The 14,352-nt window shown below is 37.7% G+C and overlaps 1 protein-coding gene across 1 annotated transcript in view; it reads right to left on the bottom strand.

The window, feature by feature from the left end:
* Window positions 1-4,036: 4,036 nt before the first annotated feature.
* The window catches only part of si:ch73-364h19.1 (uncharacterized), a 31,510-nt gene continuing 21,194 nt past the window's right edge, over window positions 4,037-14,352 (bottom strand). The window contains exons 5-6 of the mRNA XM_022665046.2: window positions 12,679-12,849; window positions 4,037-6,037 (exon numbers count right to left, since the gene is read on the bottom strand). Of these exons, the coding sequence (XP_022520767.2) occupies window positions 5,819-6,037; window positions 12,679-12,849 (390 nt within the window). The 3' untranslated portion in view covers window positions 4,037-5,818. The remainder of the gene's footprint in view (window positions 6,038-12,678; window positions 12,850-14,352) is intronic.

Below are 14,352 nucleotides of genomic sequence, written 5' to 3' on the forward strand. Positions count from 1 at the left end.
GAAGCTCAGTAGGCAATTACGATGCTACATATTGTAGTTGTAGAGTATCTTGCAATATGTGGCTCTCAGACTCTACTTTTGGGTAGTGTACCTCCTGGTGAGAGATTAGTTGACTGCTAGATGTGCCTTCATGACATTTTGCCCAGTTGAAAAGACTTTGACAGGGAGTCTTTGGACATATAGCATATAGAACCCATCACCGTTCTGGTTTGTGAACCTAATTTTGAATCATTTGCCACGTTTCCACCAACAAAATGAATCAGAAACGTTCGCTCACAGCAGGAACCGAAGAATACTAGCTTCTGTGGGTGTATATGTGTTGCACCACCAATGTGCAACACCCTCTGTTGATGACCCATGATGTGACGTTTTGACGGTTCCACTAAAACGGGTGAAAACACGGCCTAAACAGAACTGGTTTAAGAACTTTTGGTGGAAAATGGCTCAAAGAGAAGCAGGATGGTCATTTCTTTTTTAATATATAATTTTATTTCTACCTTTTCCCCCCATTTTCTCCACAATTTACACGGCCAATTACCCAACCCACTCATTAGGACTTCCCTCTAACACTAGTGATGCAGCATTGCCGAGTAGCATCACAGTGCTAATGCTCGGAGGAAAGCGCAGCAACTAGATTTTAATACATCAGCTCACAGATGCAGCCTTGTGCTGATCCACATCACCCTAGGAGTGATGATAGGAAAGAGTGCCATCTACCCACTGTTATGTATATGAAATATTTCGACTATAACCGATTCTTTTAAGTTATAAAAAGGAAACAAACTGATAGCTCTGACATATAGCTTATATACATGGTTCAGGATTTACATACTTTAAGATGACTTAATAGATCTGCCGACCTGCGAATTATAGCCTCCTGTTAATAAACTTATCTTGTATGTAACACCACCCAGAAAGAGCAAGGCCAATTGTGCTCTCTCAGGGCTCTGGTACCCGATGGCAAGCTACATGAATAGGATTCAAACCGGCAATCTCCTGATTATAGTGGTAGCGCTTTAGACCACTGGACCACTCGGAGCCCCCAGGATGATCATTTTAACACATTTCTAGACACTTAGGCTCTTCATCGGCTGGCACCATTGCCTTCGTTTGAGGTGGTGTCTTGACGTGAATGAGTAACCTAGACTGCTGTGAACTGAAACCATATCCAAGTTTTAAGAGTTCAGAAATCAATATTTGGTGGAATAACCCTGGTTTTAATCACAGTTTTCATGCATCTTGGCATCATGTTCTCCTCCACCAGTCTTACACACTGCTTTTGGATAACTTTATGCTGCTTTACTCCTGGTGCAAAAATTCAAGCAGTTCAGTTTGGTGGTTTGATGGTTTGTGATCATCCATCTTCCTCTTGATTATATTCCAGAGGTTTTCAATTTGGTAAAATCAAAGAAACTCATTATTTTTAAGTCTTCTCTTATTTTTCTTTTTTCCAGAGCTGTGTATCATCAATTAAGACATCAAATGTCTTAGTCCAGCTGGGGAAATGTGATTTTCCACAGCCTCTTTGAGAGTGTTGCTCCCACATCTTGTTGTCTAAAGGATGCAAATAGCCAGCGTCTACAATTGGCTGTAGCACTGCTGCCTTGTGAATTCAAATGAGTTAAAATTGGGTCTTTGCAAATGGGACACTGTTTGCGAATGCAAAGCAAAGCCAGTGTTCTGAACACCGAGTGCTCTGGTCAAGAGAAATTACAATGTTTCCATGGACCGAAAGCCACAGAAGCCACAGGAGAAGATTGGGAAGGATGACGGCCTTAAAGCAATACTCCAGATTTCTTCAGAACAGTATATTTGTCCCCTCAGTACAGTCAGTTCATTATTAAGAGCACTGGTGTTGACTGAATGGACTGTATTGCACAATTAGTAAAAGAAACAGAAAATCTGCTGAATCAGAACTGATAGTAAAATCCAACAAGCAGAAAGTGTGTCCGTGTTCTGACTCATGGTGAGCATGGTTTATGACTCAATAAACCTCAATAAACTTTTTTTTCCTCCCTTATTTCTGGGTTTAGGAAAATGGCTGTCTGTGGTAACAACCTGTATGCCAGCCAACATTCCAATATGTGTCCATATGTGTCTCACATGGGAAAAACCTGGGCGTTCCAAATGAGCCCCATCATTACAGACCACCTTAATCTCACACGGGTTCTGTCTAGGGCTCATAAAAGCAGTCTACAACCAGTGATGTCAGTAACGCGTTACTTAGTTACTTTCTTTATTTTATATATTTTTTATACAAACAAGTATTTATAAGTGAAATCAAGAAAGACCATATTTTATATTTTATAAAATGTTAAGTTAATTCAAGAGAAATGGTCTTTTATTTTTATTTTTAAAAAAACATATTTTTTCAGGAAATAGTTCAACTTTAAATGTCTAGAGATACATTGTTGCTGTTAAAAATGCATTTTCCAATAAAGGGAGTATTGGCAAAACTGGTTATAGTTTTTATGTTAAGGCGGCGGGAGGTGGAGTCTGCAGCTGCTGAAAGTAACTTGAAAAGTAACTTAGTTACTTTTAAAATCAAGTAATCCATAAAGTAACTAAGTTACTTTTTAAAGGAGTAATCAGTAATCAGTAATCGGATTACTTTTTCAAAGTAACTATACCATCACTGTCTACAACACAGATGTGGGAGGTGTTTAACACTTTGTGGACCAATCACTGACACCCATATATGGGGCCAACTTATTATTAAACCCATGAACAATACATTCTGATTCTCTGAATGCTGATTGGCTGACTATACAGGGCCCACATGTGAATTAGAACTGCAATTTAAAAAAACAGGAAGAACAATGAATTAATAGGCATTCTTGGTCACATGACATCATGTTCAGTAGCTCCTCCATTTCCACTCGCTGTTGTGTTTACGTGGATCTCCGTGGAAACGTGCACCCAAAAACTTACCAGTCAAAAAGTACCAGTCAAAAGTTTGTCAACTCCTTCTCATCCAATGTTTTTATTTTTTATTTATTTTATCTACATAGTAAATGAATAGTGAAGTGATTCAGACTATGAAGGAACACATAAGGAATCATGTAGTAACTTAAAAGTGTTAAACAAACCAAAAAAATACTCTGTGAAGAAGCATTTAGGTGCTCTTATTTGGGGAGCTGTTTGTTAACTCGTGGTTTCTGAAGGTGGTAACTCTGATAAACTTTCCTGTACAACAGAGGAAACTCTTGCTCTTCCTTTCCTGGGCAGGTTCTGATGAGTGCCAGTTCCATCATCATATTGTGTTTAATGGTCTTTTTTGCGACTACACTTAAGGATACTTTTAAAGTTCTTGAAATGTTTCGGATTCACTGTCTTTGTTGTCTTTATTTAGTTGAGTAGTTCTTGCATCATAATCTGGATTAGAACATTACTCAAATATTCACTATTCACTGTATACCTGTAACTCTACCTCTTCACTACTTTACTATAACTGATGCTCTCAAACCTTTACATTAAGAGACAAGAAATTCAAGTAATTAACTCTTGATGAGTTCAGCACAGCTGTTAACTGAAAGCCTGAATTCCACGTGACTTGAGCTCATAAAACTGACTGAGAAAATCCAGCATAGATTTGCAAAACTGTCTAATCTAAGCAAGATGTGCTACTTTGAAGAATTAAAAATATAAAACATATTCTGGTTTGTTTAACAATTTTTGTCTGAATAATTCCATATGTTCTTCTTCAATACTTCTACAATCAGATATATTGTACTCTTTTGACTGGTACTGAGTCCTGCAGTGTCAAATACTGAAAAACTACTTTTTAAATCATGAATAACAAATGATACATGGTAACGTCCCACCATTTACAGTACATCAAACATCTTGATGAACGACCAATCATAATGCTTCAAAATTACTTGGAATTACACTGAAACATCCATTTTTCTTTTCTCTGTAAAGTTGCCATTTTTAACACATTGTATGAGTTTTGGTGCAGAAACTGGTGCATAGGCTTAATTAAACACAATTAAATACACAAAAACCAACCAAAACCATTAAAACAGGAATCATGTGGAATCAGTACCATACTGTTGTTTTATATGTTTTATATATTTCTCATTAAATTGTTTAAAATCTTTATACAAAAAATGTAACAGAGGAAAAAGACAAACGCGAGGAAACACAAACTGCAGTGTTTACATGATTCACATTCTTTCTGATGCCCCTTAAATCAGGAATCCAGTGAGGAGCTGTTATTGTTGCAGTGCTGCCGTCATGTTATCTAAACCGTGTCTGGAGAGATAAGGCGTGAACACGCTCTCGTTTATTTATGCAAAACTCGTACAAGTTCTCTCTTCCTGAAAACATGCGCTTCTTATTCCGGAGCACACGCTGATTAACGTACGTCTCTCACAACAAAATCTGCATTAATAAGTACAAAAATAGAACTAAGAGTCTACAAGGCTACAAAAACAAACATCAGAAATTGACAGTAGTATAAGAGGCTGCTGTTTCCCTTTTTTAAAAACAAGTATACAATTCAACAGGATTTAAAATACAATAAAGGATAATAAATTTCCATTAGAAAGTAAAATTTATAGGAGATTTTAAAATGCTCCTTTGGCACGATGAGATGAACCTGCCATCTCAGACGCTCTAAATTTGCTCATCATTTTCAGGCACGAGTCTGTGCAGATCTCTGTGTTAAGAGTTCCCTGAGATGATGTGATAATTCAGATTATAAGTCTGTTTAGTATTGTGCTGTATTGGTCTGACCCACACTGCAGGATAATCAGGCTGATTCTGAGGACAACAAAAAGACTTCAGTCTGGCCTTAAATTGATTATTTTAATTGTAATGTGCGGAGCCGTGGGAAGCCCCGGTCTGTCCCAGCTGGCATGCATTGGACTGGAGTGAAATTATGCAACTAGAGCCCCACTGTGTCACTCTAATGTTGGTTTAAAAAAATAAAGCTACAATTTAAGTTTGTTCACTCCCTGTGTCTGTGTATTGTGCTTTGTTGGTGTTTAAAAAATGTTCAGTGTTCAATAAATATTTTTGAATTGTAGCAAGACAATTTTTTTTAGCTGATTTAGGCTGTTTAACTCCTGCATTAGTAATAAAAAGTGATAAAATGACTGAAAAACTGTTCAGCCTTCAAGATTTAGCCTTCGCCAAATGTTTCATTTGGTTTTCGGCCAAGAATGAACCTTTATGTCAGTTTTTACAAAACCGTGCAGCTCTTTTTAGAGTTTTAGAGATTTAAGATTTAAGATTCTGCAGTGTGTGTCAGACTTATATTAATTAAATGCATTTATTATGTATGATTATGATATATGTTGTACCTCTTATTCTTGCATTGGTTGTATTGCTTGTTTCGTATTGTCACAAGGCCAAGAATTCCAAGAAATGAACTCAGAATGGTAATAAATATTGCGTCTCGCTTCTCGATTCTCACATCCTGCTGTTGCTCCTTTGCTCTTTACTCAGCGTTTTGGTTACGAAGGTCTCTGAGCAAAAGGCTGCAGTCAAATCCCCTGTTTTTCCTGCTGAGGTGTGAAAAGTCATTGATAAACAAAGCTCCAGTCCTCCAGCAGCCTGCAGGATTTGGACCGGAAGAGGCTGATCATGGCTCAGTGTTTGCAGTACTCCATTTGTCCCTGGACACCAGCAGCCTGGTTAAATATTGTCTTTTTGGCCGAGAAAAAGGAGAAACCCACACCAGTCCAGGGGGTCAGAGTGGGTGGGCACAGAGTGAAAACGACCAATCCCGTCATTATAATCAATCAAACAGCAGCAGCAGCAGCAGCAGCAGCAGCAGCAGCAGCAGCTCCAGAGCTCAGATCCTCCTGGTTCAGTCAGGTTGAGGAGTCTGGATGTCGTTGGTACCAGATGTTGAGCAGTTTGAGGTATTTTGAGGTAGCTCCTCATACTGAGGTAAATCATCCACATGTTCTGTAGGTTCAGTGTTCATAACCTGAGCAGGTGGCGCTGTTTCTGATGTCAGGGTCTCAAACGTGACGTCCAGAGACTGAACAGAGTGCCGTATGCTCTCTTCGTACGTGGGCGGCGGCTGAAACAAGAAAAAACAAAACAGAAAACAATTTTATTGAGAGTTTTATATCAATTACAAAACTCTTAAAACCACTTTAAAACAGATTTGTTTTTTATGAAATTTAAACTAGTAGTGTTCCAGAGTGGGGATTAGGGTTGTCACGATACCAAAATTTTGACTTCGATACCGATACCAACTGTAGTATCACGATTCTCGATACCAAAACGATACTTGGAAGAAAAAAAAACAATAAAAATATCTGAACATAAAATGTTTATTTTTGACTGAACTGGATTGAACACTGAACAATAGGTGCAAACGTTTTTATTCTAAAATGAAACATTTGTACAAAAAAAAAGTTTCGTTATTATAACCTTAACTATAACATAATTATCTAAACACTTCCTAAAAACTAAAACTAAAACCAGAGGTAATGGTAGCCTGACTATGTGAACCTGACGGGCGGGCAGAAGTTAAGTTCTGAATAAGGAAAAAAAAGAGACAGAAGAACATTACAATGTTATGTTCATTTTAACACTCACTGCTCCGTTTTATTAATCAACCGTTTACCATTTTTAATAAGCCCATGTTCAGTGTAACGATCAAGCAGGCTACGTGCCTGACCACAGATTTGCGATGGAAACGCGAAAACGTGAACATCTTGAGTTCATGTTTCACAGCCAATGGGATAATGGAGAAATAGAGAAAAACACGGGTCCAAAACAAAACTCCTGCACACTCCTCTCCGTGTTAATGTGATTTACTAGCAGTCGCTAGTAAATCTTAGTAAAGCTACAGACAGAGTGTATCTTGACTAACTCCACTAACCTGTCGACTTCTCAGCTTTTTGTAGAGATCAGGGTGCTTGTCTGCTAAATGAATGAGCGAAATATGATCAGAATTATGTTAAATAACACTGTAACATAGAAGCATAGAACTATTATTTAATTAAAATGATTTTTAAGAACAGCTAAACACAGTGCTGCAGGTCAAACGCGGAGGCGTTCACGTGCGAGAGAGAGACAGAGAAAGAGTGAGAGAGTGAGAGAGCGAGAGTGAGAGAGAGAGACACAGAGAAAGAGTGAGAGAGTGAGAGAGCGAGAGTGAGAGAGAGAGAGATTTGCGTGTTCTGATGTGAGCTACTCACAGGTAAAGGTTCTATTTTATCTCCTCGTGCTCATATTCTAGTCCCACACATAAGTCTGCAGCTCCCTCAGTGTTTTCTGTCGTATTTTGTGGTTAGCGCGAGCGCTTACAACTAACACCGCGGAGCGCGAGGTGCCGAATCCGCTACTGAATCAGACTCCCGCTTCGCGGACAGAATCGGCACAACACCCCCGCTGTACAACTGCGGGAGTGAAAACAGCGCTAATAAATAAAGTAGTTTAGTTTCACATTCAGTTTTCGTTATTTTATTTAAAAATAAGAATATCAATAAAAAACAGATGCCTACATCTCAGACTATTTTCCCACACTTCACTCCTCGCGCCCGTTTTGTCCACAAGTCGCGGACGAGAGACATCTGTTATTTTAGCCGTCGCCATTCCACACTCGCTGCTGCTCTGCTGGCTTGCGCGTGAATCGATTCATTTGTTCAGAACACTAAGTTTATCTGAATCCTGCCACACCGACTGCTGCGGTGTGAATCAGTTTTCTTATGAACTGAATCAAGTCGCGCCTACTAATTTGACTCATTTGAAGCTAGTGACTGGGCTATATACAGTATCGAAAGCATCGAACGCTAAAGAACCGAATCGTTTGTGATGACGTAGTATCGAAAAAGAATCGAACCTTCGGTACACCGTGCAACTCTAGTGGGGATAGGGCAAAATATGAAATATAAATTATGAAAATAACAAAATAAATATCATCATTGTGCTTCCTGCATAGCTACATATATATTTGTTTTAATATATAAATATATATTGTGGCGTGAGGAGGCGGGGGAACCGTGGGTCCGCCCCACGCCGGAACTCACAGCCATGTCTGTCCCAGCCGGTGTGCATTCAGGACTGATTAAGCAGCCGGCTGGGACAGGTATAAAACTCAGCCTCAGCTCACTGAAGGGAGAACTTTGACTGGGGAGCTGAGGGCTGAGGCTGCACGGACCTTTAACCAAACTAAAGTTCATTATACTGACTCTAGAGCCCCATTGGGCTGAGTATGTTGTTTTGAGTTGTTTTTGGGTGTGGTGGAGGGCGTTTAAAAGCAAATAAAAGGTACGTTTTGAGTTCATTTACTCCCCGTGTCTGTGTTATCTGTGAGCTTCCTCCTTCTGGCTCACTGTGGTCACGCCCCTTACCCCAGGGGCCTACCACAGTGGTGGAGGGCGTTTTAAAGCCGCAATAAAAGGTAGGTTTTGAGTTCATTTACTCCCCGGCTGCGTCCAGAAACCCCAAAAGTGTCTCCTTTTTCCTACCGATCCTCCTCCTCTCCTCCGTGACCCGGAAACTGATTTCGTGACGCCATCTTGCCGCCTGTCCGAATACCGTAGGAGACGAAAGAAGCAGCTTAAAATTCTCCTGTAGTAGGCTTCCATTGAAGGATACATCAGTGTATCCTACTCCGGAAGACTTTTAAGGATTTTCCAATGACATCACTGCATCCACGCCCACAGAGCACGCGAAAAGCAGTGCGAGGAGCAGGCAACGCCCAAATATACGTCATAAACATATTAATTAACTAGGTTCCTTATCTAATTATACAGCCAGTAAAGCACTAATATATGTTTTTGTTTAGATAAGCTGTATGCTCAGTAAAACTTTATTATTTATTATCTATATATATATATATATATATATATATATATATATATATATATATATATATATATATATATATATATATATATATATATCACTGGCCAGAGATGCGGCCAAAATGCCTGGGAGTAAGCAGGATTTTATTGGAATATCTGAATATTTAGCTGTGTGACAGTAATGTTCCATTGATGCTGTTTCATCTAATATTTTTTCACTTCAACATGTATGCAAAATATAATATGTATTATTATATTTATTATTTATTAAGATTTGTTATTTGTTTTATTACATTCAATGAAATCATATTTTACTATTAAAATAATTTAATATTTACATATGCAACCTTTATCAATGGCTAATCAGGCTGCACTTTGAAGCTTGATCTGTAGAATTTGGAATTGTGTTTACTGATCTCTCGTTTTTATTTTTGTATGTGGAGCTTTATTCAGAAGCTGTGATTGGCTGGGCAGTATCCGGCATGTGCTAAAAGTGAGCGTTGTGATTGGCTCAGTTCATCGGTAGTCAACATCCTATCTAAAAGGGATCAGCTGTCCCATTTCCCCAATTACAGCTCCTTCCCTCCATTCCTCCTCCTCCTCTCCTCTCCTCGATTCCTCCACCTTCTTCCGGGGTAGGAGAGGAGGAGTAGGAAAGGAGGAGTAGGAGAGGAGGAGTAACAAAAGTTTCTGGACGCAGCCCCCGTGTCTGTGTTATCTGTGCGCTTCCTCCTTCCGGGTCACAGTGGTCACGCCCCTAACCCTAGGGCCTACCACAATATATTTTTAACTTATTTCGATTTTCTTTTATCATTACTATTTTTATTATTATTATTATTATTATTGCTTTTATTTTTTTAAGTTCATGTATGTATTTGTATTTTTAGGGTATTTTGTAAAAGTTAGTTTTAGCTCAATTTTAACTCATTTTTGCTGTATTAATTTTATTTTCTTTTGATCTTAATTTTTGATCAATTCAAATTATTATTTTTATTTTATTCTAAATCTATTTTTATATTTTATTCACTGTTATTTTAAAATAATTAAATTTAGCTTATTATTTTCTCTGTCATGTCAACCCCTGTATTTTTAAGTGCTCGGCTACACTGAAAATGAGGATTGCCCTCAATGTACATCTGAGTCAAAATAAAGGTTGATTGATTGATTTGTTCTAAATATACAGTGGTCTGGTGGTCTGGTAGATCCCAGGACTGTTTTACACACCTTCAAATAACTCTTCGAAACTGGAGAAAACAAATAAACTAAAAAATGTAGGTATTGCGAAAAAGAACCCTGAGAAAATCATACATTATTTAAAAAAAATGGGGGTAATTTTTTATTTTTTTTAAGTAGATGGTGTTACTGCTGTTATTCCCTACTGCAGCTTTTACACACCACAGCACACTCACACTTTCATCATCATAATAACTAGAAAAAGACACAGAAACTTTATTAAATTATTAAACGTAGAAGTTTTTTTTCTTTCGAGAAATTACAGATAAAACCAGAGAGTGGTGAGTACTGTTTCCACTCTCTGGCTCCACTCCTGTTTGCAGCAGGAGTAAAGGCATAAAGTTATCCAAAAGCAGTGTGTAAGACTGGTGGAGGAGAACATGATGCCAAGATGCATGAAAACTGTGATTAAAAACAGGGTTATTCCACCAAATATTGATTTCTGAACTCTTAAAACTTTATGAATATGAACTTATTTTCTTTGCATTATTTGAGGTCTGAAAGCTCTAAATCTCTGACTTTCTCATTTTCTGTAAATAAATGCTCTAAATGACAATATTTTTATTTGGGAGAAATGTTGTCTGTAGTTAGTTTATAGAATAAAACAACAATGATAAATTTACTCAAACATAAACCTATAAATAGCAAAATCAGAGAAACTGATTCAGAAACTGAAGTGTCTCTTATTTTTTCCAGAGCTGTATATAATAGTAATTTGCCAAATAGTGAATGCTTATCTGGATGCTTATCTTACTGCCTGATCAGAGCTTTATTTAACTCATTAACTACCCAGATTTTTAATTATTTATCCAGTAATAATAACGTGGTGTATACCAACATATTAAATTACTGATTTCCCATATTTTCTATATTTCTATATTTTATTATATATGTTAATGCTGACTGATGGAAAAGAGAGAGTAAGATCAGCATCTAGAAAGATCTATAATCCGATATTTAACTGTATAAATAAATGTGGAATCAATATTTAGCAAATAGGTCAACTGTTGACCTTTCTATTTATATGTTATAACTGCTTATTAATGTTTTAAAAGTATTTAACACCTCATTAATAAGCATTTATAAACCCTTAAAACCCTTAAAAGTGGTTTCAAAAAAACACCCGTGTAGACCGAATGGCTTACCCTTTAAAAAACACCCCAAAAAACACACAGGACACATTTCTGTGGAATTTGCTCCTTTAGAAGACGTTCATAAATTATTCATGAGATTATGCAGATCAGTCTGAGCTGAGTTAAGTTTTAAATATAGCTGCTGCCGTTTTAGCTTGTGTAAGTATTTACATAGCAAATGTGTAGGAGTAGCTACAGTAGTGCAGGTCACTACTCGACTCGTGTCACGTCTTACAGCTTTTCTCTCTCTCTCTCTCTTTTATTCTGTCTTTTATTCTCTTGTTTATTCTCTCTCTCTCATTCTTTAGGCCCATGTTATCTTTTAAAGCCCTTCAGGCTTAGTGCTCTTCTATTTTTTGTTAAGTATATAAAACTCCACATGTGTTCATTCATAGTTTTGATGCTTCAGTGAGAATCTACAATGTAAATAGTCATGAAAATAAAGAAAACGCATTGAAAAAGAGGAGGTGTGTTCAAACTTTTGACCTGTACTGTTTATTGACTACAGAGACCACAATTAGACTACTAGATTTTAAATTGAATAAAATAAATGATGTGTTGAGACCTTTAAGCTGAAAAATATTGGTGTGTTTCTTTAACTGCACTGTCTGGCCAGGGAGAAAATGATATCATGAAAATGACCCCAATGATTTGCTTTTTTAAGGAGAATTTAATATGATTATGGTATTACGACACTTCACTAAAAATGATGAGTTTCTTTGATTTTACCAAATTAAAAACCTCTGGAATATAATCAAGATGGATGATCACAAGCCATCAAACCACCAAACTGAACTGCTTGAATTTTTACACCAGGAGTAAAGCAGCATAAAGTTATCCTCCAAAAGCAGTGTGTAAGACTGGCGGAGGAGAACATGATGCCAAGATGCATGAAAACTGTGATTAAAAACCAGACCAGGGTTATTCCACCAAATATATAACTGCACTGTCTGGCCCTGGAGAAAATGAGCTAATTAGACCCCAGTGATACCCCCACAGCTTGCAGGGGGGCGGGACGGTCCTCCCACTGACGGGTCGTCCCACTGATGGGGTCAGGGAGAGGAGCGGAGGAGAGGAGAAGAGGACAATAAGCTGCATTCTCCTGCACTGTTTACTTTTCAGCAGACTGGGCTTAATTGTGTTTGACAGGCTTTTTTTCTCCATTAGTTGGTTTGCTCATGTGGAACTCACCCGTCATACAGATCCACAGAGTCAACATCAAAGAGCGCAGAGACGATCCGCCTGAGCGCCGGGGCAGCGGGGCAGGTGAGGGGCCGGAGCCCCGAGACCCCCGACAGCTCTGATATATCTGCGCTCGTATATTAGCATTATTAGCGTTATTAGCGTCGGCGAAATCGAGGATAAATCATCCAGTAAATATCCATTATCATTTACCGTCATTACCGAGCAGATGGGGCTGATAACTGCAGGCTAGCTGTGGAAACACACTCGAGTGATCCGATTAGCACAGCTGACCTCAGAGGCCAATTGAGCTAAATTGGTTTGGCTCGGTTGCCAGATCCAGCAGAACTCACCTCTGTAGTCATGGGTCCGTTCAGGCCGAAGCGGTCGGCGATCATCATGTGGATCTGCCGCTGCCGGTCCTTCTTTCGCACGCTCTCGTACGAGGGGAGGCGGGGCATCGGCGGCTCCAGCACCGGCAGGCGGTACGTACTCGGCAAACCCACGTAGAACAGCTGCCCTGACTGACGGACAGAGAGTTAATTTGATTGGTTGAATGTTTAGATCTATAGATCAATATCTACACGTAACATAGGCTACAGTCACACAGCAGGTAAAAGTATACATCAATGCTGTCCAATAAAAAACAAGTATCCCTTTTTTTCGTTGATTTTTACTGTTCCTTAAACTGTGCCAAAATTTCTTGATGAACTGACCAATAAAAAATACTTTAAAATGACCTGAAATACTGTAAACTCTTTTTACATTGACTTCCAAAAAAAAAATTCAGAAGGTTTTTTTCTCTCTCTACTGTAAGGTTGCTGTTTTGGAGATACTTGGTTTTCATTGGACAGCGACGATACACTGAAAAAAATGAGTAGTAGATGAGTAGAATTTACTTAAAAAAAGTTTTGCAACTTTCTGCATTTGCTTTTTTTAATTAAATTTAATTTCATGTAAATTTAAGTAACTTTAACTCTGTTTCAAGACTTAAATAGAGTTACACAGAGTAAATAAGAGAACTGAACTTCAGTCAATTTTTTCTTTTAGTAAACTTTACTTCATTTCTGCATACAATATTACCTAATTACAATTACTTCATTTATACAATATTATTATATATATAATTTTAGTTAAAACACACATTCAAATATTTACATATTTACATAATCTCAAAGATTTATTCTGTAAACAGACCAGGTCTCACTGTCTCAAAACATGGACGACATGTAATACATTATTTTTAGTTTACTAGTATAAAGAATGTATTATATCCATCCATGTGTTGAGACAGTGTAATATTTGTGTTATAACTAAAAATATTTAAATTTCAGAAATTTTAATATATTATGTATCAAATTATTTGAGTAATATTGTATAAATGAAGTAATTGTAATTAGGTAACATTGTATGCAGAAATGAAGTAAAGTTTACTAAAAGAAAGGATTGACTGTGTTACGCCCTTGCTATGTTTTCCTGTGTTTTCCCCGTTTCCTAGTGTGTTTCTCTTGTACTTTTCCATCATGTGTGTGTAATTTGTAGCTCCGCCCCTCGTTACCTGTTTCCCCAGGTGTTCAGTGTTTCATGTTACTATAAATAGCCCTCCTCTGCCACCTTGTCCTCCGTCGGTCTTTGCACCTTCCTACGTTGTCTGTCACGTCACGTCCTAGCTATAGTTTTGCCAAGTTTCTAGTTCTTTGTTCGTTTGTATTATTTGCTTATATCTCGTGTTTGTTTATATTCCTTGTTTTGTTCTTATTTACGTATTTATCCTTTGTATATATATCCCTAGCCCTGTTTAGTTATTATCTGTTTAGTTTAGCCACTTATCTGTTTAGTTTAGCTCTTTGTTGGTTTTCCCTGTTTGTTTATGTTTATATATTTATTCGTTATTCCCCTGTTTGTTTATTTGTTTATTTGTTATTTATTAAAGTATTGTTCTTACCCGCTTATAAATCCGCCTCCCGTCTGTTCCCCGCGTTACAGACTGAAGTTCAGTTCACTTATTTACTCTATGTAACATTTAA

This window comes from Astyanax mexicanus, chromosome 19, assembly GCF_023375975.1.
Source record: "Astyanax mexicanus isolate ESR-SI-001 chromosome 19, AstMex3_surface, whole genome shotgun sequence".
Classification (NCBI taxonomy): domain Eukaryota; kingdom Metazoa; phylum Chordata; class Actinopteri; order Characiformes; family Acestrorhamphidae; genus Astyanax; species Astyanax mexicanus.